Here is a 20,825-nt window from a genome sequence, read left to right on the forward strand (position 1 = left end):
ACCGATTTTTTTTTTTTTTTTAATTTATCGGATTCTGCGTCAAACGTTGCAATTTAACATAATTCGCATTCGTCACTTCATTAAAATATGTCCATTTTTTTGCAATATTCTTGAAGTTCATTGGGCATATTTACTAATTTATCAGAAATTAGTAATCACGCATTCTATATATTAATGAAGCCTCTAGTATAAAATCAGAACATCGTACGCCGGTAAAAAAGAGCAATTTATTGACAAGTGGCAGTGTGCCGTCGGTAGCTCTGTCAAATAAAGAGGTTTGTTCTTTGCGAGCTAATATGAATAGCGGTGTGTGTACTGTTTCAGTTTCAAAGATTGTTTAGTGCCTAATAGATAAGTAGGTGCTGATGTAATCAGTGTCGGCTACGCTGTTTTCTTTCTGTCAATTTCACTAACAAAACTTTAGTTGCAGAACAGATTCGACCTGTCGTGTTTGTTGTTTTCACTCCGTCGTCGTCCTTTGAGCGGTTTTCATCATGTGTAACGTTTACCAACTCCACCTATTCGCTACCTTACAGAAGACTACTTCTTATATAGGTCACCAGTAACAACGGTGCCAGGGTGCAGTTCTGAAGGTCATGGGTGGCTCGCCGTAGAAGGACACAATCCCACAAAGGCAACGTGTGGAAACACCAGCACGAACGGCTAGAAAACGTGCTTCTCCGTGAAAGAAAAAAGTTTCGATATCCTACTGACTGTTTTGTCCTATTTTCAAAGGTTAACAAAAGCTTCAAAGAAAATTTCAGGCACCGCGTTGTTGCGCATGCACTTTTGGATTTTCGACATTTACAGTTTTGATTTTCAGGTTGCAGGCAGACATTATTAAGTTTTCGAACTTTTTCCTGTTCTTCAAGTTCATAAAGTTTTGAGTTGGGCCTTCGTTGCCTACAGAGTAAGCCACAGAAAAGACTCGCCCGCAATGATTAATTTGGGAGCAATATACCCAACAAGCTTAACGAAGAATACAAAAAATGACATTTTCTTTTTTACAAAGCTGACGAATTTTAATCAAAATAAATTGATATATGTTACGCATGATCCAACAGCCTCCATATAAAAATAAAAATAAAAATCGTTGAGCTTTTCTCCGCATACGCTTAATGGCCGGTGAGCTTTTCTCCGCATCCGCCGGTTTTGCGGTGAGCTTATCTCCGGTGAGCTTTTCTCCGGGATTCTTAGATTCCAGTCACATTCTGGGATTGGGGTAGCTGACTTCCTTAGGATTCTTGAACTATATTTAAAGGCAACTGTGGTTCAACACAATAATCGAGATTTCATTCAGAAACGTGGAATATGCATAGGATCGGCAGTTGCTCCAATTTCGTCAGAGATTTATTTAAGTTATCTAGATCTAAAGCTCCATGATGTCGTCCGGAATCGTTCTCCTAGCGACGTTCTTGTAAGGCGATACGTCGACGACCTTTTGATCTGCAGTACCGATTCTAATTTAGCGGCATCACTTGAAAAGGCTGCTCTTTACAGTTTTCCAGAATTAAAGTTTTCTGTAGATAGACCAGAAGGGGGTAACTTGCAATTTTAGATGTACAGCTGAAACATCCATCCAATTTGTGCTCGGAATACGGCAAGCCAAATGCCAAACCTCTCCTTCCATTTCGGGCGGCGGAGAAAAGCTCACCGGAGAAAAGCTCACCTCAATACCAGCAGATGCGGAGAAAAGCTCACCGGCCTTTGAGTGGATGCGGAGAAAAGCTCACCGGTTTTATTTTAGCTTAGCGGATTCTGCGTCAAACGTGGCGCAGAATCCGCTTCCATTTCACAGTTGTCAATCAAAACATGTAAAGGCTGGCATAGTACGCAATTTGGTCAACAGTGCTTTGAAAAAATCATGTTCCCATTTTATTAAATCTGCTCTCAAGCGCCTGTTTGACCGTTTTGAAGCCGCTGGGTACCCTCAAGATTACGTGTTCATTCAGTTGCTGTTTCTCATCTCCCTCAAGAAGTGTCAAAGTGTTCTTCAACCCACAAGGCGTGTAGTTCTTCCGTTTTTTCACCAGATTTCGCATAATCTTAAATCCATTGGTAATAAGTATGGTATTAGCACGGTTTTCAGCAATGATTACAGACTGAATCGGTTGACTCCGTTTGCTTCCGCCAGAGCAGGGTGCACTAAAAAACACAAAGAAAAAGAGGTCAGTTGCGTGTCGGGAGTAGTATACAGGACCCCGTTTGATTGCGGATCATGCAACATAGGACAGACCAAGCGCTGTATAAACGATCGTCTCACCGAACACAAACGTTGTGTCAAAAACAAAGATCCTTATTCGGAAGTATCAAAACATGTAGTTGAATGCAATAATTGTCTACCTAACTGGAACTCAACAACAGTCATCTTATCCGAAAAGGATAATCGGAAGCGTTTGATAAAATAATCTATAACAATCATGAATCATGGGAATGCGGTAAATAAGCCATCCCTGACAATAGATAAAGAACAAAGAAAGTTCCTACAATTTTGATGTCTGCGCGTCTTGTCAATTGTTCTGTTGAGGCCTTTGTCCGATTTTAAGTCATTTCGCTTTATTGTTTCCTGGTCGTTTGTTCGTAGCTTCCTTCCTGTTATAGTGTTGGGGTTTCTTGGGGACTAGTGCACTTTAGTCCTTCTACTTTGTTTTTGTATAAACGACTTCATGTTATAGTGTTGGGGTTTCTTGGGGCTAATGCACTTTAGTCCATCTGCTTTGCTTTTGTTTTTGTATAAACGATCTCACCACTTCTCAGTTCCTTTGTAATACCTTTTCTTTTTTTTGTTGTTGTACTGCTTGTGGCACGGGTTTACCCAATTCTCCCTCTCTTTCCTTCGTCTCTTTTGATTTGTGTAGGATTGGACGCCTATATAAACACCCTTCGTTGTCAAATAAAATTCAGCTGTGTTTGAGACTTTGTGTTTGTCCGTCCCTTATTGTCCCAGTCTCGGTTCTTTTCGAAATGTTTAATATCATTCTGATACTGCCGATATTGGCGCTGGACCGTGAAGATGGGGCCACTATTACTGTGATGTGGCCGGTGTCGGCGGAACATTACTTGGGTCGGCCAACGCCAGGCTTATATGCAGTATCCAGCGCCGTTTTCCGGTAATTTGTCGGGTCTGAACCGGCTATATTGGCCGGTATTAGGGATTCTTGACCTTTTCTAAGACGAAACTGAATCGGTCAATCGCTCCGGCCAATCGCGGCGGCCGCCGCTGTTGCCACGGGCCGCGCCGAGGGCGCGCCGGGCAATCAGCGGCTGCAACAGTGTTTTTCCGTACAAACAAACGAAAAAATAACCTCTTTTTGTAGTAACTTTTTTTGGAGATTAGTACAAAACGGGGTGCGCGTGATGCTTTCTATAATCTTTAGTTTACAAGGTTTGCGGCACAATTAATATTGTTTTTATACAACCATGTCTCAGCGGTGATTTCAGGTACCGCGTCCCGACCTAGGCGCATCCAAACTTCGGCAGTAATTTGCGACGCGTCCGCTTGGGTGTCGGGGGTGGTATCCTTGAAGCAGTTCCTCGAGTGGACGATGCGAGAAAAATGGCGGCGCTGCGATCGCTATTAGCTCGGTTCTCGAGAACGGATCGGTGCCAGTCTTTTCAAAGCAGGCTCTATGGCAGTTTCCCAACTGATCGGTTCTAGTTACTTTAGCTTGGCCCAAGTCCACTGACACCGCAAACCGATATTCGCCCATCTCTGCCCAGAACTCAAATGATATCGCCGATTCTGGCCCATTTTAGAACAAGCGCTAACCGATATTGGTCCAATATTGGGCCAATGTCAAAACAGGAAACTGGGCCAATATTGTGAGCAATATCTCCCCGACGCTGGCCCAGTGTCGGCGTGCTGCCTGGGCAATAAGTAAATAGATCGAAACAGATGCATAATTTTTCGCACTCGTTGACACATTTTTTCAGTCATTTGCATGACAAAGAAAAATAATTTACATTGTCACTTTAAACAAGCCTTGCTATGCGGAAAAAAATTAAATAATGCGCGGTGTATCTATGTTAGCAAGAGGTGCTACAGTGAAGATACGATGTGCGACACTGTTAGCGCGAACACGACATAGTGCTTGTTTCACTTTAAAAGGCTATCGGCGGGCACCAAAGATTACTGCTATAGTTCGCCAAGTGACTGTTTAAAATTTCGTAGACTCAGATGCAACCACGGCGCGAGAATATCTGCCTTCGTGATTTAAAAACACAATACAGTCATGTCTCGTTAACACGGTCGATCGTTCCCATACAATTCTAACTCGTTACGTTAAATACAAAAATCCCGGAGTACGGACTATGGACAGCCAGTTTGGGAACGAAATGGGTAAATACCTGTTTTTATATTTTTTTATTGTGGTCTTTGTAAAGTCTTACCACAAACGTAAAAACAAAAAACAAAAAAAACAAAAAAAACAGCAACAACAAAATAATAGACGAAAAAGGTTGGTGAAGCTCTTCGGTTTCAGAATTCACCCAGAGCTTCACCATTGTCAGATAAGACCTGGGCATTGACAGTGGTTCAAATTTTCAGGGGTCTCCAGTCTGAATCACTTACTCATCTTTCCCTATCACAGTTGCAGATGACAAAAATGAACAACATACCACCTTCCTTGTTTATTATTTGTGCTCTTGGCCTTGATTCATGGTTATGGATGACATTATGAAGAATTGTTTTGGGGAATAAAGATGTCCATATTAAAGAGGAAATACCGCAATAGGAAACAGAAATGTTTGTTTCTATAGCACGAAAACACGATAATTATAGTTTCTATATGCGTTACATAGAAGCAAACCGATTGTGAAGTAAATATGCAGCCCTGTCGGAGGTATGTCTAAAATATATTTAAATGGCGATTGGTTGTGGAACCTTAAACACCAACCCGAATGTATATCATGACAAAACGTCAATTGTTCAACTTTTGCAATAAAGCAATAAAGCAAATTTTAGTTGGTCAGATATTGTCCAGCAAAACTTGACATCTCCAAGTAGTTTGAATTCTAACTGCCAAAGATCCTGGTATCACTGGTTCTAAGGAACAAATCCCCCCCCCCCCCCCCACACACACACAAAAAAAAAAATAAAGGTAGCATACGTGAGACGTAGGACAAAAAGAGAAGAAAAAAGGGGACAACACAGACACAGCTTTTTTCTTTTCTTTTTGTCCTACGTCTCGGGATTTACAATGTTGAAACTTCACCAGCTCGCTTGCATCTTCTCTGTAGCATACGTATTTGTTTAAAGGTTGTTGGGCACCAGCAGGCTAGCAACTTCTCTGAATAAAGTGGATGCTCAGAGGCTTCTGTTAGTCTAAGATCTTGCTCCATAAAAAATCATGCAAGGAGAAACCTGCTCACGCAGTGGACAACACCGTATCTCGAGAAGCACAGCCGAAATATTTCACGCCTTGTTGAAAGCTCGTGTCATTCTGACTAGTCCATGCAAATAAAAAGTTAACACAATGCATTGTTATTTGGGCAAACTTATTTTTGCTTTCTTACAGACCTGAGCCCAACTCTTTCGAAACGTATTGCTTAATACTGTGCAGACCTTGCTGTCTGTAGACCACTTTGGTATTTCCCATTTCTCTTGGCCTCTTGATGAGCTTCCGATACCTGTCGCTTGCGCCGTCAAGTTGAACCAGGTTTTCTTGGTGTGGCCACCGAGATCCTATGATGCCCATGGGATGGACCAGCCACTTCATTGTTCTTTCTAATTTTTTTTTCTGTATGTGTGTTTTCTATCCTTTCAGAGCCTGCACAAGGATGTAATAACTCATTAGTTTGTCTCGTCGCAACACATACACTTTCAGAAGAGAAACAGGGTTATGAAACGTGGCATAGGCCTGCTCCTAAGCTTAAGACTATTCTTTTGTTTTTGTTATCATCCTCTTTCTCCAAGCTATTCTCGTTTTAAATTACAGTTGAACGTAGATTAGACTGCATAGATCACGAAGGGAGAACCTAGCACACTGATGGTTACATGTTCAGCTTGATAGGTTGGCCAGCAATCAAGTGCACTTCACAAAAACGTGACCTCGCAAGCTACCTTTCGTTTATTGGGGTTCCCTGTCCCTGAGGCTTGTTGGAGTGAGTTTCATGCCTTGAGAATCTGTATGGATAAACAAATAGAAAAACACAACGTAAATGTTGCTATGTTATGTGCAACAAAAAAAAAGAAGAAAAGCCTAACCCGTGTGTTAATTGTTTTGAGGGGAGTGCCTTGGTAGATGTAAAAACTTGCAAAAGAATTATACATAGAAGGACGGATACCACATCTCACGATCAAACTCTGTTGTCTGTATTCTGCCCTTTTATGTGCAAATCTTTCGAAACTAAATTGTTTTACTGTCCAGATTTCTATTTATTTCCGAAGGAAATAAAACATTGTAAACTAGTCTAGAGCTGTCAAAGCATCTACATGAGATACACTAATAAAAACAGGCAGATATTATACGACCTGAACTGTGTTAAATATTATAAGACTGTCAGAAAAATATTCACATATGAACTACAATTAACTGGACGGGGATTTACACTGTTGTTCACGAAATCGACGAGAGGTAAAGGAGGTGGGATTTCGTTAGCAGTCTACAGATCCTTATATATTTGCAGGATGGTCTTCATCCACAGAACCATGTCCGAAAAACGCTCGCCGCAATGTGTGCATCGCAATGAAATCACGGTGGCATTTTGTGAACTTCAAAAATTAAACGATATATTCAATTACCTAAAAATGTACATAACCCTCAAAATGGTGCAATTTTTTGTAGCTGGAAGATCAGCATAGGTAATGTTTCAATTGGGGTGAAAACTTTTCAACTTACCGTCGTCAGTTGGGATCCAAACAAGCGGGTGCTTCTTCTCCCCGGTGCTGCTTAGGCAACATATTGCGTAACCGGACGAATGAGGTAGTTCAAAGACACGAAAAGCTTTCCACTCGCCCGAAAGTGCGAGGCTCGCACAGAGCGATGATCGGCACGCCGATGCTTGGCGCACCGAAGGCGAACGAAAGCGCGAAAGCACCGAACAGGTGCACGGACGCCACCGCAACGGTCCACCGGTTTCGGAGCGCCCAGAGCACAGCCACAGCCGCGGCTGTGCACAGGCAGCGGTTTCGTTTTAGAAGTGCAAGAAACAGAAAAATACGAAATTTAGGAAGTGCAATGTTGACACGAGCTTTAAAAAAAAGATACGTTATACTTTTAGGAACATGTAAATTGTATTTCGTGAAATAATATGCATTTTTGGCTAGAGCTAAATGAAGTTTGGTTCATTATTCTTTTCTTTCGTTTTTAGTAATGAGCGCCTCCCACGACACCAGCTGCTGTACACCTTCATGCCTTCATGGTGTCGCCATCCGTGTTCGCGCCGCGCAGCTCGCTTTCTGTCCGGAGGTTGCCTGTACTACGTCTCCTGCCTTTGCCCCTTTATCTTTGATCCGGCGTGGCTCCTGCAAGCCGAGAGGAGGGCGAGGAGGGTCCGGTGTCCGGTGTACGACTGTACGTGCGTCATATCGTGCGGAGACAGACGGAGACGCGGTCGATATTGCAGACGGTGTCGAGAATGGAGGCCCCGACGTTCAAAGGTTATTTCGAGAGCCCACTGGCGTGCTTCAGCCAACTCCAGAAGGCGCAGACTGAACCACTGTCCGAGGAAGAGTTTGCTATCTTCCTTGGATCATTATTTACAGATTTTGAGGATGCAGACCCCGCGGGTGACAAAGAGGATGTGGCTGAGAAGCTCTTCAAGATATTTGATCGAAACCAAGATGGGAAGCTCGACTTTTCCGAATTCGAGGCCATGTGGGAACAGTGGGTAGTTCCCATGCTCCATCCCAAATGCGCATTTGTTGCCGTCGACGTTCAGAACGACTTCATCTCTGGGTCGCTGTCCCTCAAGAACATTCCTGCCGGCCGAGACCCCGAAAGCGTTGTTCCGGTGATCAATGACTTGACCGAACACCTGCCCTTTGATGTCGTCGTCTACACCTTCGACTGGCACCCCAAGGACCACATCTCTTTCTTCGAAAACAAGCACCGCCGGGCCTTCCACCCGAGCAGCAAGGTGAGCGCGCAAGATGCCAGGGTCCTGGACACTGTAGTCTTCTGTGACCCTTGTTCTGAGTCTGGATATGTGGAGCAGACACTCTGGCCGAGCCACTGCGTGCAGGGCAGCTGGGGTGCACAGCTGCACAAGGACCTAAGACTCGCAGACAAGGCCCTGAAGATCTATAAAGGTGAAAAGACAGACGTAGACAGCTATTCTGCCTTCTGGGATAACGCAAGGTGCTCCGAGACCTCGCTGCACAGTGAGCTACGTAAGCATGGCATCACTACCGTCTTTGTCTGTGGCCTCGCGAACGACATCTGCGTAGCCTTCACTGCTCTGCATGCGTTGGAACTTGGCTATGGTACCATCTTGGTTGAAAACGCCTCCTGTGGGACGTCAGAGGAGGCGGTGGAAAAGATGAAGCGCAAGCTGCAGGACCAGCTTTGCCTCTTCGTCGACAGTTCGGAAGTGGCCGACCTAGTGTCTGGGAAGAAGAGGCCTTGGCGGCTCGGTCTACAGCTGGCGAAAGCCAGTGCTCCGCAAATGGGCTAAATCGGGCATGTCTTTTGCTTTTGGGCACCCTGCTTTGGTTATAATTGCATACTTCTTTCAATTGTGACAGGAGCACACTTAGAAATCTTGCTTGAAGAGCGAGTGTTCAGGGCCAGGGAAATTTATACTTAATGTTTTTATTGAGGACTAGCATAATGTAACATCTGTCATAAAGGTTTTGTTGAAAATAGGAAGGGTTGATTCCCAAACCCTTACTCTTAGATACGGCTCTGTTTGATTTGTGTTGAATGTTAAGATCAGGTGGTGCCACGATTATTTTATGTACAACTTTGACGATGTTGCTTCTTCTCGCATTCACTCCAAATAAAATCCCGCATATTTAAGATGCCCCTCATGTCTTTCTCATTCACATTCCAAAGAAAAGACACGAGCCCTTACAACTCGAATGCCCCTCGTAAACTTAATTCAAATTTTCAGTGTTAAAAAATGATATAACTGTCATGAACTTGCCTTGTTGCTTACAGATTTGAGCAGTGCCTCCATAGCGGGCCAGTCACACCGGAATTTAGAGTGCAGTGGCTCCTTCCCAATCTGGAAAGTTATGGGGTGTTCGAGGTCAAACCCCGACTCTTCTGGAGACTCGGACACAAGTTCCAGAGATACAGTACTCACTCTGTCGAGGGTGTGTTCAGAAAAGGCAGCATTCATGAGCAGTTTGACTATTTCCTTTGCATTTGTCATTCAATAGGCATAATTGAATTGAATTGAATTGATTTCCGCCACATTGGTGCCGAGGACACCGGACAAAAAGCCTCCATGAGGAGACTTGACAGGGTCCGGTGCCCTTGTACGTACAGGACATCGTTGATAAATAAAAGTAAAAAGGACACAAGAATATCTATCTAAACAAAGTGCGCATACAGTGATTTTTTGTTAAACAGTGAATATCAACACCACTGTAATTAATCTGTTCAGCAGTTTAGGCAGGTTATGAACAAGGGATTGTAATTCATAATCGGTGCGAAAATGAGGAACATTCCAGAACTCTTTGCGACGGATATTGATGACGAATTCGCGTTTGGTTAGATTTGATAGAACGGATAAAAAAGCAATGAACTCTACAGATGAGAATAAATACGAAGACAACAAACGATAGTCATAAACATAAGATACTTTCATAACATTACGGTTTGAAAACAATGGTTCGGCATGAGTATCATAGGGAACATTCGCAATAAAACTTAGCATCTTTTTTTTTTTTTTGTAGAATCATTAGTCTATTGATATTTGTTTTAGTGGTGGTGCCCCATACCAGGTGGCAATAATTAATTTGCGAACTAAACAAAGCATGATAAACTTGAGTTTTAACATTCGTAGGCAATAGAGACCGACAGTGACCGATGATAACGCCCACTTTTTCCAGTTTGTGCGCTAAATATTCTATGTGATGATCCCACTGCATAAATTCTGAAAAAATCACACCTAGCGTTTTATGATAGCTTACTATTTCAATCTGACTGCTACCAATGGTTAGAGCATAACTAGTATTAATGAGTTTATTTACAGGTCTAAAAACAACAGCCATAAAAAAAAAAAAAAAAAACTTCTCCAGCACATTGTTTCTGTTTGTAAAAAGTTCATCAATATCCGTCGCAGAGAGGAAAATACTCGTCCCATACACCGTAAAACGAGAGCTTATCAAGGAGCGTTGTATGATTAAGACAGTCGAATGCTTTACTAAAATCAATAAAAAGCCCCAGCGTCAATTGTTTCTGTTCTATATTACGCAATATAAGTTTCTTTTGAGATAATAATGCACATTCTGTGGACTTTCCCTTCCGAAATCCGAATTGAGAGTACGTTAACACTGAATGTTTGACAAAGAATTCGTCTAAACGCCACAAAATAAATTTTCTAGCCCTTTAGAAAAGATGGTCAGTACAGATATCGATCTATAATTCGTAACTATATTTTTGTCCCCTCCCTTGTGTAACACAGAAACGTTTGCGAGTTTCATGTTATTCGGAAATTGGCCAGTTGACAAGGCCAAGTTAAAGATATAAACTAATAATGGGGAAAAGACATCTATCACAAATTTAACAGGCCTTATTTGTATGTTATCTATGTCATGACTTTTGCTATTACTCAATCCGATAAAGACACGAAACACTCCTGATTCGTCCGTAGGTGCCAGAAAAATACTTTCATTTACCCTATTCACGATGAACGAGGACGCACTCTCATTGTGTGGTTTTGAATGTATGTTCGGAAAGTGGCGGTTAAAATGCTCCGAAAGCTGTACCCCTGATACGGTTTCACTCGCAATTGAGAGTGAATCTATTTGTTTCGTATGTTTTCTGTGTTGAAGAACTTTGTTTATCGATTGCCATACAATGACAGGACGCCTTTTGTGCGAGTCATGAAATAGATGTTTATGATATTCTGTTTTTGATTTTTTTTAGAGCAGATGTAAGCTGATTACGATATTTTTTTTTTTAAACAGTAAGATCCCCGTCATCTCCTAAAGAAAGGTACACCTGATGTAAGCGATTTTTTGTTCGTATCATTTGTAAAATTGCTGGGGTAACCCATGGTTTACGTATTCGCTTTCTAACGACAACCGTTTTATAAGGAAAAGAAGTGACATAAATAGATTTAATTATATTAAGAAACTCATCATTCGCTTCAAGGCAGTGCGGTGATGCTACCCAAAATGCAAGGCAGTGCGGTGACGCTACCCAAAATTAAACCATGTTTGTCAGAAAAAGTGAAAGCCGTTTACAACTCCCTGTAACGCCGAATTAGAGCGCAGCTCTCGAGGAGGAGGATGGAAAGGTACTGAGGGGAAGGTATACCCCTCCTCCTCACCTCCTTATTCTCCTCCTCCCCTTATTCTTGAATCTCTTCCGGGGGGGGGGGGGGGTTACGTGACCTGGGGGGGGGGGGGCGATGGTGTCACGTGACCTGGGTAAGGAGGGGGTCACGTGACCTCGGGGCAGGGCCGGCCTTAGAGCAGCAAGCGCCCTGGGCAAACTGCAGCCGTGGCGCCCCCCCCCCCCCCACACACACACACTATTTTCGCACCCAACATCACGTTGTTAGCAAACATGCCACAGTGACCCAGTGCAAATGGTCGCGATTTTCTCGTTGTCTGTCGAAAACCACATCCTAGAAACGAACGACGTTCGCGAGCATTGAGAGTTTTGTCGGCACCGTGTTCAAAGGTTCTAGAATAATTTATTTCTTAGATTACCCGAACTTCAGCTGTGGGTTTGCAATAGCAAGCTAACGTCTGATGGACGCAGAAAATAAAAGCACAAGTTAACCATGTAAGTACCCTAGAGGGCAACCTTCCGAGCCTTCAACATCGCAAATTGGGCTACGTCTTGTGACATATCGAGGCTAGACGGTATCCTGTTTTCAATGGACAAAATTGACAATGACGATATCCTGTCATCTGCCATGGTTGATCTGCGGTATGTCTTAATAAGCTTTAATTTCGAGAAACTCCTCTCAGCGGTGGTCACTGACACTGGCAAAGTGGGGAGGATCCTCAATGACACCCACGTATAAGGGAATTTGTCACATAGATGGTTGACCATAATGAACTGGAGGACATCCTGGCTAGCACTGCATCCAGTGGGCAGAAGGCTGCATAGCTATATCAGCTCCCCGCAGAGATCTGTACCGTCCATGTCTGCACTTTCTAGGTGTCGCAGACTCTCAGTGCATGGTTTAAGTTTAAGTTCTGCTTTGTGGGGAAGCCAGCTGAGGCCGTAAAGGAACCGCCACAAGCTCACGTGCTGCTGCATTTGCGTGAAGCGTTCTTCAATCGACATCTTACGGTGTCAATCATCTCGTAGAAGAACTCTTGCTTGAATTTTGTCTCGACATCATCAACCTCGTCTTGGCACTCATAACAGAATCGGCGCTTTTTCCGCCGACGTGGAGGGGCCCGGTTTCATCACACTGTCAACACCCATGCTCTCGGGAAGACCGTTCGCAGTTGCCAGCTGCAGTTTCGTAACCGACATCGCGATAATTGTCGATGTAGTCGCTGAATGCTTTCATCAGCTGGGTGGTTGCTACGATTTCCTTCGTTTTGCATTGCATGTCCTTGCTGACAATATTAACTTGAAAAAAGAATGTCGTACCACAGAACAATGTAAACGAGAAACTTAATTTTCGTGAGCTGCCCAGCAGGAGTTTGAGGTTCACGTCGGACGCCAGGGTCTGCCTGCTGTGATTCGGCCCTTCTTGCGCAACGTTATTAATTTAGTTGTTTTTAGCGGTTTTCGGGATTCTTGCGGGCGGTTCCTGAATTTCGAGTTGGCAACATTGATCGGCATTGCGAGTCCGGAGTTGTAGCTGGTCGCTCACACACACACACACAAAAAACGAAAGAGCTGCGGATCCACATTATATTTTCAGTCGGGTTGAAGCCTCTGTGCACAGAGACTCACCGGATGCTGAGGGGGCATTGGCTCGTTTAGCTTACTGCTAGAGACTCCACAGCGTTCGTTGCCCAAAGTGCAGCTCGAATATCGGGAGGAATCGGGTTCAATTTACCCCCGGTCAGACCTCCTGAGCGGAGGCATTCTTCGGCTCAAAATAACTTGGCAAAGGGCGAAGCCTATATTGTCTGCGAGCCAATCAGAGACTCTGAGCGAAGTACGTTATAACTAAGAGCAAAATTCCGTTCCAATAGTCCCGTGACTTGCTCCGACACACTGATTTGCTCGCCGATGAGTTTGGCGCCACCGTTTAATAAGCTGCACTAAGAGTGCGGCATGCTGGCTCCATCGCTTTTCGCGAGTCAGGTTTTACTCCGCTCGTAATTTGAGAGCTGTGCGGAAGTGATCGCTTGCCTAGTCGTTCATGATTCATTCCATGGCACTTTGAATCTCACGGAGGAGAGGTTCTCTGTAGTAAAACATCTGCAGGTGGCTACGAGTTGATGGACGCCAGTTATAACAAGAACTCAGTCGTTGGTTTTGCGGCCGAAATGCCAAACGGCCAGCGCCACCACCTTTTTCTACATAAAGGGGGGGGGGGGGGCGGGGGCGCCCTCCGCGATGCGGTCGTTTTTTGTTTTTAATTTTATCCCCTCGTGGTGTGAGCCCTGCATGACCTGGCGGCCCTTTCGGCGCCCCCCTATGAATGGCGCCCTGTGCGGCTGCACAGGTCGCCCACCCCAAAGGCCGGCCCTGCCTCGGGGGGTGTCACATTATTCGGGGAGGGGGGTCACGTGACCTCGGGGGAGGAGGGGGTCATGAGACCTCGGGGAAAGGGGGTCACATGACCTCGGGGGGGGGGGGGGGTGTTGCGTGACCTCGGGGGAGGGGGTCACTTGACCTCGGGGAGGGGGGTCACGTAACCTCGGGGGGAGGGGAGTCACGTGACCTCGGGGGGGGGGGGGGGTCACGTGACCCATTATGGGATATTTCCCATAATGCACCGCGCGGTTACGCCGACGGCGACGCCCACGCCGACGGCGACGGCGACGCCGCTCAAGCCGGAAACGGGCCCCTAAGAGCTGCACTTTAAAAGAAGGGGGCTAGCCCAAACACAATCCAACTGACCTGGTTCAAGAGGGTATCAACATATTGACCCTGTGGGATGTTTTCCAAAATGACTTGGACGATTTGTGGGTTGTTGAATAACATTGCTCGGGGAAGTAGAGGCTGTTTCTCGCTCTATGTTGCATAGAAGACAGATCATTTCTTTTGCCATTGAAAGATTCTGTCCGCTGTTCATGCCCACTGCATTCTCTCCAGAAAAAGTTTCAAGTCGTGCAACTCCCGAATATATGGTGCAGAAGGCAACGCCCGTAATTCGATTTTCCCTGGGAAGAGGTATTAGATTTTATCACGCTTGTGTTTCTTGAGCGAATGTAAAACATATGGTGCAAAATATGAAGAATCATTAAGAATCTCTTTTTTCTTGAGCGAAAACAGTTTTTCATTCTTGTTCAGGTAATACAAAATTAGAAAGAATCAGCTGGTTCACTCAAGAACTGTGTAATTTGAAAACGAAAAAAAAAATGTAGATGACATATTGTAAACGACTATTGTTGCAGGTCCAATAGTATTTTGCGAAGTGTGAGTTTGAGGAATTGTTTGTGGGTACAAAATGTAGTTACGTATTTAGAGTGGTGCGCTATGTATTTGTTATCATGGGCTGATATGATTGCACAATCATTTTTTTCTGAATATTTTCAGTATCAAACTCTGCAAAAATTAGGTCCTCAAAAAATTAATGCTGTCAAAGATTTGTCATTAAGCTGAATAGGCTAGGGTAGCATTTTTGTCTGAAGTGCTCAGCATATCGAGTTTATAACTATTCATGGCTATTTTTTTTTGGTTTTTGGTGTAATAAATTAGAAGTAAAATAAAACAGATATCTCAATGATTAATAATAATAATCTTGATTTTTGAGCTTTCAAAAACCAGGAGTTAAAAATGGCGAAGACCCAATCGGTCTTCACCAACACAATAAGCTGAAAACAAAATGCTAAAAAGTATTTAAAAGTAATACTTCTAACCAAACAATATAAATGCATAATATTGTAAGGCAAACACAAGATCACCCAACTGGTGGTTTACTGCAGTCTACCTTGTAAGGGCTTGACTTGCACAATTGGCAAAGAATTGTGAAGAAGCAAATAGTGGTATGGGCAAAAGTATGCAAAAACTGCAACAGTATATTAGAGCGCAGCTCTTAGGCGCCCGTTTCCGGCTTGAGCGGCGTCGCCGTCGGCGTAACCGCGCATTGCATTATGGGAAATGTTCCATAATGAACCGCGCGGGATCCTTACGCCGTCACTCATGACGTTACGTGTGACGTCACGAGGGTCCCGCGCGGTGCATTATGGGACATTTCCCATGATGTAACACGCGGGGAGGAGGAGAAGGGGGAGGAGGAGGAGGAGGGAGGAGGGGTATACCCTCCCCTCAGTACCCTTCCCTCCAATTCGGCATTACAGAGTGTTGTAAACTTCTTTCATTTTTTCATCTGATTGCTTAGAGATGGGTTAAAATGGATGCTGAGTTCATCTTATGGCGAAAACTCAATCTAGGGATCCTTAAAATCTAAAATTATAATTTTCTGAATTAAAAACGCAACCAAACATTGCGACAAGCCCCTTTACTGAAATATCTCTAGAGAAAGGGACATGTCCCAGTTTTTAGTCGTATTGTAGTAGGGAAAAAGGCTGCACACAATTATAACCTTGGGTTTTCCAGGGTGAAGGCGTGCAGAGTGAGTTTGCACCCTAAGAAAATAAGCTATGTACAAAAAACTCTGCGGGACAAACTTTCAAGATCCCAGGAATAACATTTAATACCCAACAACTGATTGGATTTTCGGTTCTATATTTTTCTCCACTAATATTTTGAAATGATGTTTGGCACACCTTAACTGGCATCTTTTTAAAGAAAAAAGCCTGCTCTCTGCTTATCTTTGAACATGATTCCCAGCAAAGGTTCATTTTGAATGCTGGCGAGTTGCATGTCCTCAGAACTTCGAATTATTTTAGGTCACCGTCCTCTACTGCTTTGAAAAGCTTTAAAATTTGGCTCTAGAATGGGAAAAACCACAAATGTTGACATGGTAACCCTGGAGCCGGGGAAAACGAGGGACGTAGGACAAACACAAAACTTCAAACACAGATAAAATTTTATTTCACCGTCACGTCCTTATGTAGACCTACGACCAAGCGACACAGACATAAAAGGTTTGACAACAAAGAAAACTACGTACACCCAAGCGAAGCAGACACAAAAGGTTCGACACAAAGAGCTGCAGAACCTCGAACATATGATATCAGCAGACACCTTCTAACAAAGAACCATCAGAGGGAGGGTGCAAGAGATAACCAGCCGCAGTCTCGGGTTTTTTTTTCAACCATGTGCAATGTACACCAGCTCGTTTGTGCCCTTACATTTTGTTCAGAACAATCAACTTTGAGGGCAATGAATGAGTGCATATCGTGTGCACCTTGTCTAATGCCACTAAAAGAGATATCCACATTGACAAATTATCATGGGAGCCATGTGCAAACATGCAAACGTTGCGAGTATCATTCTGAACAATCTGGTATTTAATTTTATCTCTGACTCATACGTGTAAAAACATTAGTTGATTTCACAGGCAATGTACACCAGAGCATCATTGTGCGTGGGGAAACACATTTCTTCAGAGCATTGCCGGTTGCGTGCAACAAATTGTTTAAGGTGCAAAAAAAGTTTCCTTTAATGAATGTCGAAACTATAGAATATGTCTGTGGCTGTCATATAGTTTAAATAAATGCTGCAGTGTTTTGATGCACCTTGTGGTCAGATGTCAACAGCTTTGATTTTATTTCTGAAGTGCAGATATATACCAAGATTGAGATGTAGCGAAATAATTTACAATATCCTCGAATCACATCATGCTTTGTAATTTAGGAGAGCCTTTAATTCTGCCACAGAGATGTGTCTAGGAACAACTTTTTTCAACGGAGAGTCATCGATTGGAACAGACTCCCCAAAGCTCGTTGACTTAGACTTCCTTGAAAAGTTCTCTGTCGGCATGACATCACTACTCCTCTCCGATAACATATGCAACATATAGATATACAGCAATTTATCCCCTGTCGCCCGTACCCACAAACTCAACAACCATTATGACACAAACCTGTCTTCATCTCTCTCTGTCACGAAGCGCCCATGTATCCCACTGCTCTTTTAAATCAAATTTCATGTTCACAATATTTCATGCTACTGATGACTTATCAAGCTGTTCACTTTATATTAATTTTTTTGACTGCACTACTTTATGTTACTGTGTACTTCTGAAGTTGTTCAACTCATGATGTTTGGTTGTTTTTTTGCTGTACTACCAGTACTCGAGTGTTGCCTTGGCCTCTGTACAGGCAGCCTACAATTCTCTAAATAAATAAAAACAATATAGCTGCTTTTCAGCTTATGAGGGCCCACTAACTGAATCACCGTCTTTTACAATTTAAGGGTGGTTTCGATCAGATTCAGGCAATTAGGAGAAGTCACATTATTTATATTGACATAGTTCAAGTTGAGGTATTCCTATATGTCTTAAAAATAAGCCCAAGAAATCGTACAGTAACAATGCAATGTTTTTTTTTTTTTTTTAAGGACATACGTCTACACGCAGTTACAGAAACTTTCATACCGGTAATCTGAGAAATGGTGTTTTGATAGCTTCTTTTGTCATATAGTATTGTCCAATACCGGACTTTGTTTTCTTTGTTGTAGAATATAAATTCATGCTTGGCAGTGGACGCACTAGATTCACTGTTTCATTTAAACTTGTCTTGTATAGAACAGGCATATTTTCAGCTGTTGATTTCATTGAGAAAACATTTATAAAACCCAAGAGTTCATTTGGTACTGTCATCACAGAACAGGAGTGAGCAAGCTCGCTGAATTCCCATTTCTTGTTCCAACGTGCTTGACTGGTACAATGGGAGGCTTTCTTTGTGCACACTTCCTCAACAAAAGTTTAAAAGATTATCTGGTGTTGCGTGTGTGACACTTACCAAGACTCTGGATGCGAGGAGTGGTGGACCTCCTCGTTGTAAAATAATTTCAAAATCACTTTGTGGAATTTGCTTCCCGAGGGTAACTTCTAGAATCGTGCTGCCCTGCAATGCGTCCCTCGAGAAGAGATAGAAGTTCATGTACTTTACTTATCTTTGCATCCCACCTTGTAAAGTAGCCTTCGGTGTAACTCCCTCTGGCCACTCAGATTATCAGGCATTGGACTCATATCAGGCGCAAGGGCCGAAAACATTACTGGGATTTCCCGCTGAGCAATCATGAAGGAATTCTAAGATTATATAGAGTGCCACTTTTAAAAAGCTTCAATGACATTATCACAATCTCGCCTAAGAGTGAAGATATGGCACCCTGCCATGATGAGCGGTCGGTCTATTTCAGCATCTCGATTTGCGGTGGCACAGTACAGTATCGGTGCACCGTGATCACTCTGAAAATAAATTCAGTGTGCATTTTTTGACATGCATATCCGATATGTGCTGTGACTGGCACTACAAACTTAGCAAATATGCAGTCATTCCAGAGTGCCGTTTTAACCATGGTGTGCATTGGTGAGAAGATACTCTGTACCCAATTCGGTTACACGTCACCTGAGCGAATGGAGTTTGAGCGAACAGTGACATTTAGGCGAATGGACGTTTTAGCGAATAACGGGGGCGCGTGTTCACACCCCACCCCCTTTCTGGTGCTGGGCTTGCGATGCTTCGCGGTGAGAGTCTGGGGCGGCTCATTACAAGAATGTGAACCCACTTGGCCCACCGAAAACGCCGCTTCGCAGCGGCCTACTATTTGCTAAAGTGTCATCCGGTGAAACGTGGGCGTTCGCTAAAACGTCATTTGATCAAGTGAGTGCCTCACGTTGAATTCAGCCCTCAAAAACATTTGTGGTACGTGCCTTGCTTTTAAATTACTATATTAAAAATAGAAGAGCTGGCTTCATAGTACTTTTTTTTACATGGAAGCAGGGCAAACATACAAGCTTGTCTGTTTCAGCCAGTTGATTCAAATCCAGCTACCGTAGTCAATATTTTCCTTAGTGCATGCGCAGAATTTGTAACCGCTATATTCAAGGTATAGTGGTGGCAATATGAGCTAGCTTAAGAGAGTTGAGATTGGAGCGGTAAAAATGCTATGGGGGAGTGCTGAGTTAAGCTGTTAGGTAGGAGGCTGGATAGACTGACACTATTCTGTCGAACTGTGGCAGTCCGTTCCATGACTTTGCATGCCGGAGACATTCCATGCTGAAGTTTTCAACCTTCGGCTGGCGTCTCCATATACTAGTGTCTTCTTGTATGAGGATGTGATGGGCACATACCATGTTCCTGAAGTCCAAATTCAGACTATTTTGCTCTGCATTGTGTATCTCTTTTACGTTCTCAGCTTTACGGGCAAGAACAAGATGAACCAGGCGCTGCACATAGAAATTAAAGGGATACTACAACGAAATTTCGACGCTTATTTCTTGGTCGATTCGTGTGCAAGAGAGCATTATCACATCAGACACACTAATCTGTTATTGAAAAAGACACGAAAAGGAATTTTAAAACGAATGAAACGATTGGCAAAGAGCACCTGGTGGATATCGCTAACGCCTCGTTTGTAATACCCGTCTAGGAACCTTGACAGGTAGTGACGGTAACTCTCTCGCCTCCGGCTACGACGAGAGAGGAGGAGAAGGAGGATCTCCCCTCTCCTCGAGACACTCTTTTGTGTGTCCCAGAAGTCGCTATTGTCCCTCTACAAGATTATAGAAGATTAACCCGTCACTCAAAATTCGTAAAAAAAACAGCTTTAGGGTTACTTGCGGTGGCCCGATCGCTAGTGAGCTTCGGCTGCTTTCAGCGGATGCTACGAGCCATCGGGGCCTATCCAAGGCTGTTTGAATGTCACGTGACCATAGAGAGGGGGCACAGCAACGCGCGGAAAGCGTATCACGGGCTACGTCCACAGAATAGGATTGGCTAGGATAGCTCGCAGGGTCCGCTGCGTCCGGACGTAAGGTCCCGAGACAAACTACGTCCCGATTGCGGCGGATGTGACGTGCTCCCCGCTGGCTGCTCTCCAAGCGTTCGCCAGAGTGGGCCGTTTATAACGAAAAATACAGCTATCAGGCTCAAAATACAAACGTGCGATTGTCATTTACCGATATTTTGGATCATATCCAGCCTATTTGTGAACACGGCGGGTATATTTCGAATTTCGTTGAAGTAAGTCTTACTTTCACTGCAGATAAACTATCACCCTCAAACATACTAGTGCAGCAACTTCTAAAAAACAGATGGAAAGTAGTAGACTGCGTAGGAGTATCTAATGCCTGTGTGCACACGCAGTGCGTGTAAAATTATTATGTGTGACTTGAAAATTACTTTGAAACAGGCAAGCTCTTCTGCCAGGGAGCCTATCTTTTATAAAACGCTGGGATACTACAATAAAATGTTCAAGGGAGCATTATCACACCAGACACACCAATTTCTTGTTGAAAATGACACAAAAAAGAATTTTAAAACGAAATAAATTATTAGCAAAGAGCACCTTGTGGATGTCATTAACGCCTCGTTTGAAATACCCGTCTAGGAACCTTGACAGGTAGTGACGATAACTGTATCGCCCCCTGTTACGACAATAGAAAAGCTGAAGGAGGAACTCCACCCCTCTTCCCGAGACTCTCTTTTT

General features: G+C 43.6%; 2 protein-coding genes across 2 annotated transcripts; one reads left to right on the plus strand and one right to left on the minus strand.

Annotated features, from left to right (window-relative positions):
• The first annotated feature begins 7,464 nt into the window (after window positions 1-7,464).
• Window positions 7,465-8,633, plus strand: LOC8028509 (nicotinamidase). Its single transcript, XM_029980231.4, has one exon. The coding sequence runs from the start codon at window positions 7,579-7,581 to the stop codon at window positions 8,614-8,616; it is 1,038 nt and encodes a 345-aa protein (XP_029836091.2). The 5' UTR covers window positions 7,465-7,578; the 3' UTR covers window positions 8,617-8,633.
• A 9,341-nt stretch (window positions 8,634-17,974) lies between these two features.
• LOC120848588 lies at window positions 17,975-20,403 on the minus strand. Its single transcript, XM_040220574.1, has 6 exons — window positions 20,371-20,403; window positions 19,468-19,587; window positions 18,466-18,582; window positions 18,301-18,402; window positions 18,134-18,238; window positions 17,975-18,049 (listed from the first exon to the last, which is right to left on the minus strand). Exons 1-6 carry the CDS (start codon window positions 20,401-20,403, stop codon window positions 17,975-17,977), a joined length of 552 nt encoding a protein of 183 aa, XP_040076508.1.
• Window positions 20,404-20,825: the final 422 nt, after the last annotated feature.

The sequence above is a fragment of the Ixodes scapularis genome, unplaced genomic scaffold, assembly GCF_016920785.2.
Source record: "Ixodes scapularis isolate PalLabHiFi unplaced genomic scaffold, ASM1692078v2 ptg001458l_1__unscaffolded, whole genome shotgun sequence".
Classification (NCBI taxonomy): Eukaryota; Metazoa; Arthropoda; class Arachnida; order Ixodida; family Ixodidae; genus Ixodes; species Ixodes scapularis.

Coding starts and splice junctions, on each gene's coding strand:
- LOC8028509 (XM_029980231.4), top strand. CDS start 7,579: ATGGAGGCCCCGACGTTCAAAGGTTATTTCGAGAGCCCACTGGCGTGC.
- LOC120848588 (XM_040220574.1), bottom strand. CDS start 20,403: ATGTTTGAGGGTGATAGTTTATCTGCAGTGAAA. Junction 18,583..19,467: donor ATTTGGACTTCAGGAACATG/GTATGTGCCCAT, acceptor ATTTATTTTCAG/AGTGATCACGGTGCACCGAT. Junction 18,050..18,133: donor TCCTCGCATCCAGAGTCTTG/GTAAGTGTCACA, acceptor CCATTGTACCAG/TCAAGCACGTTGGAACAAGA.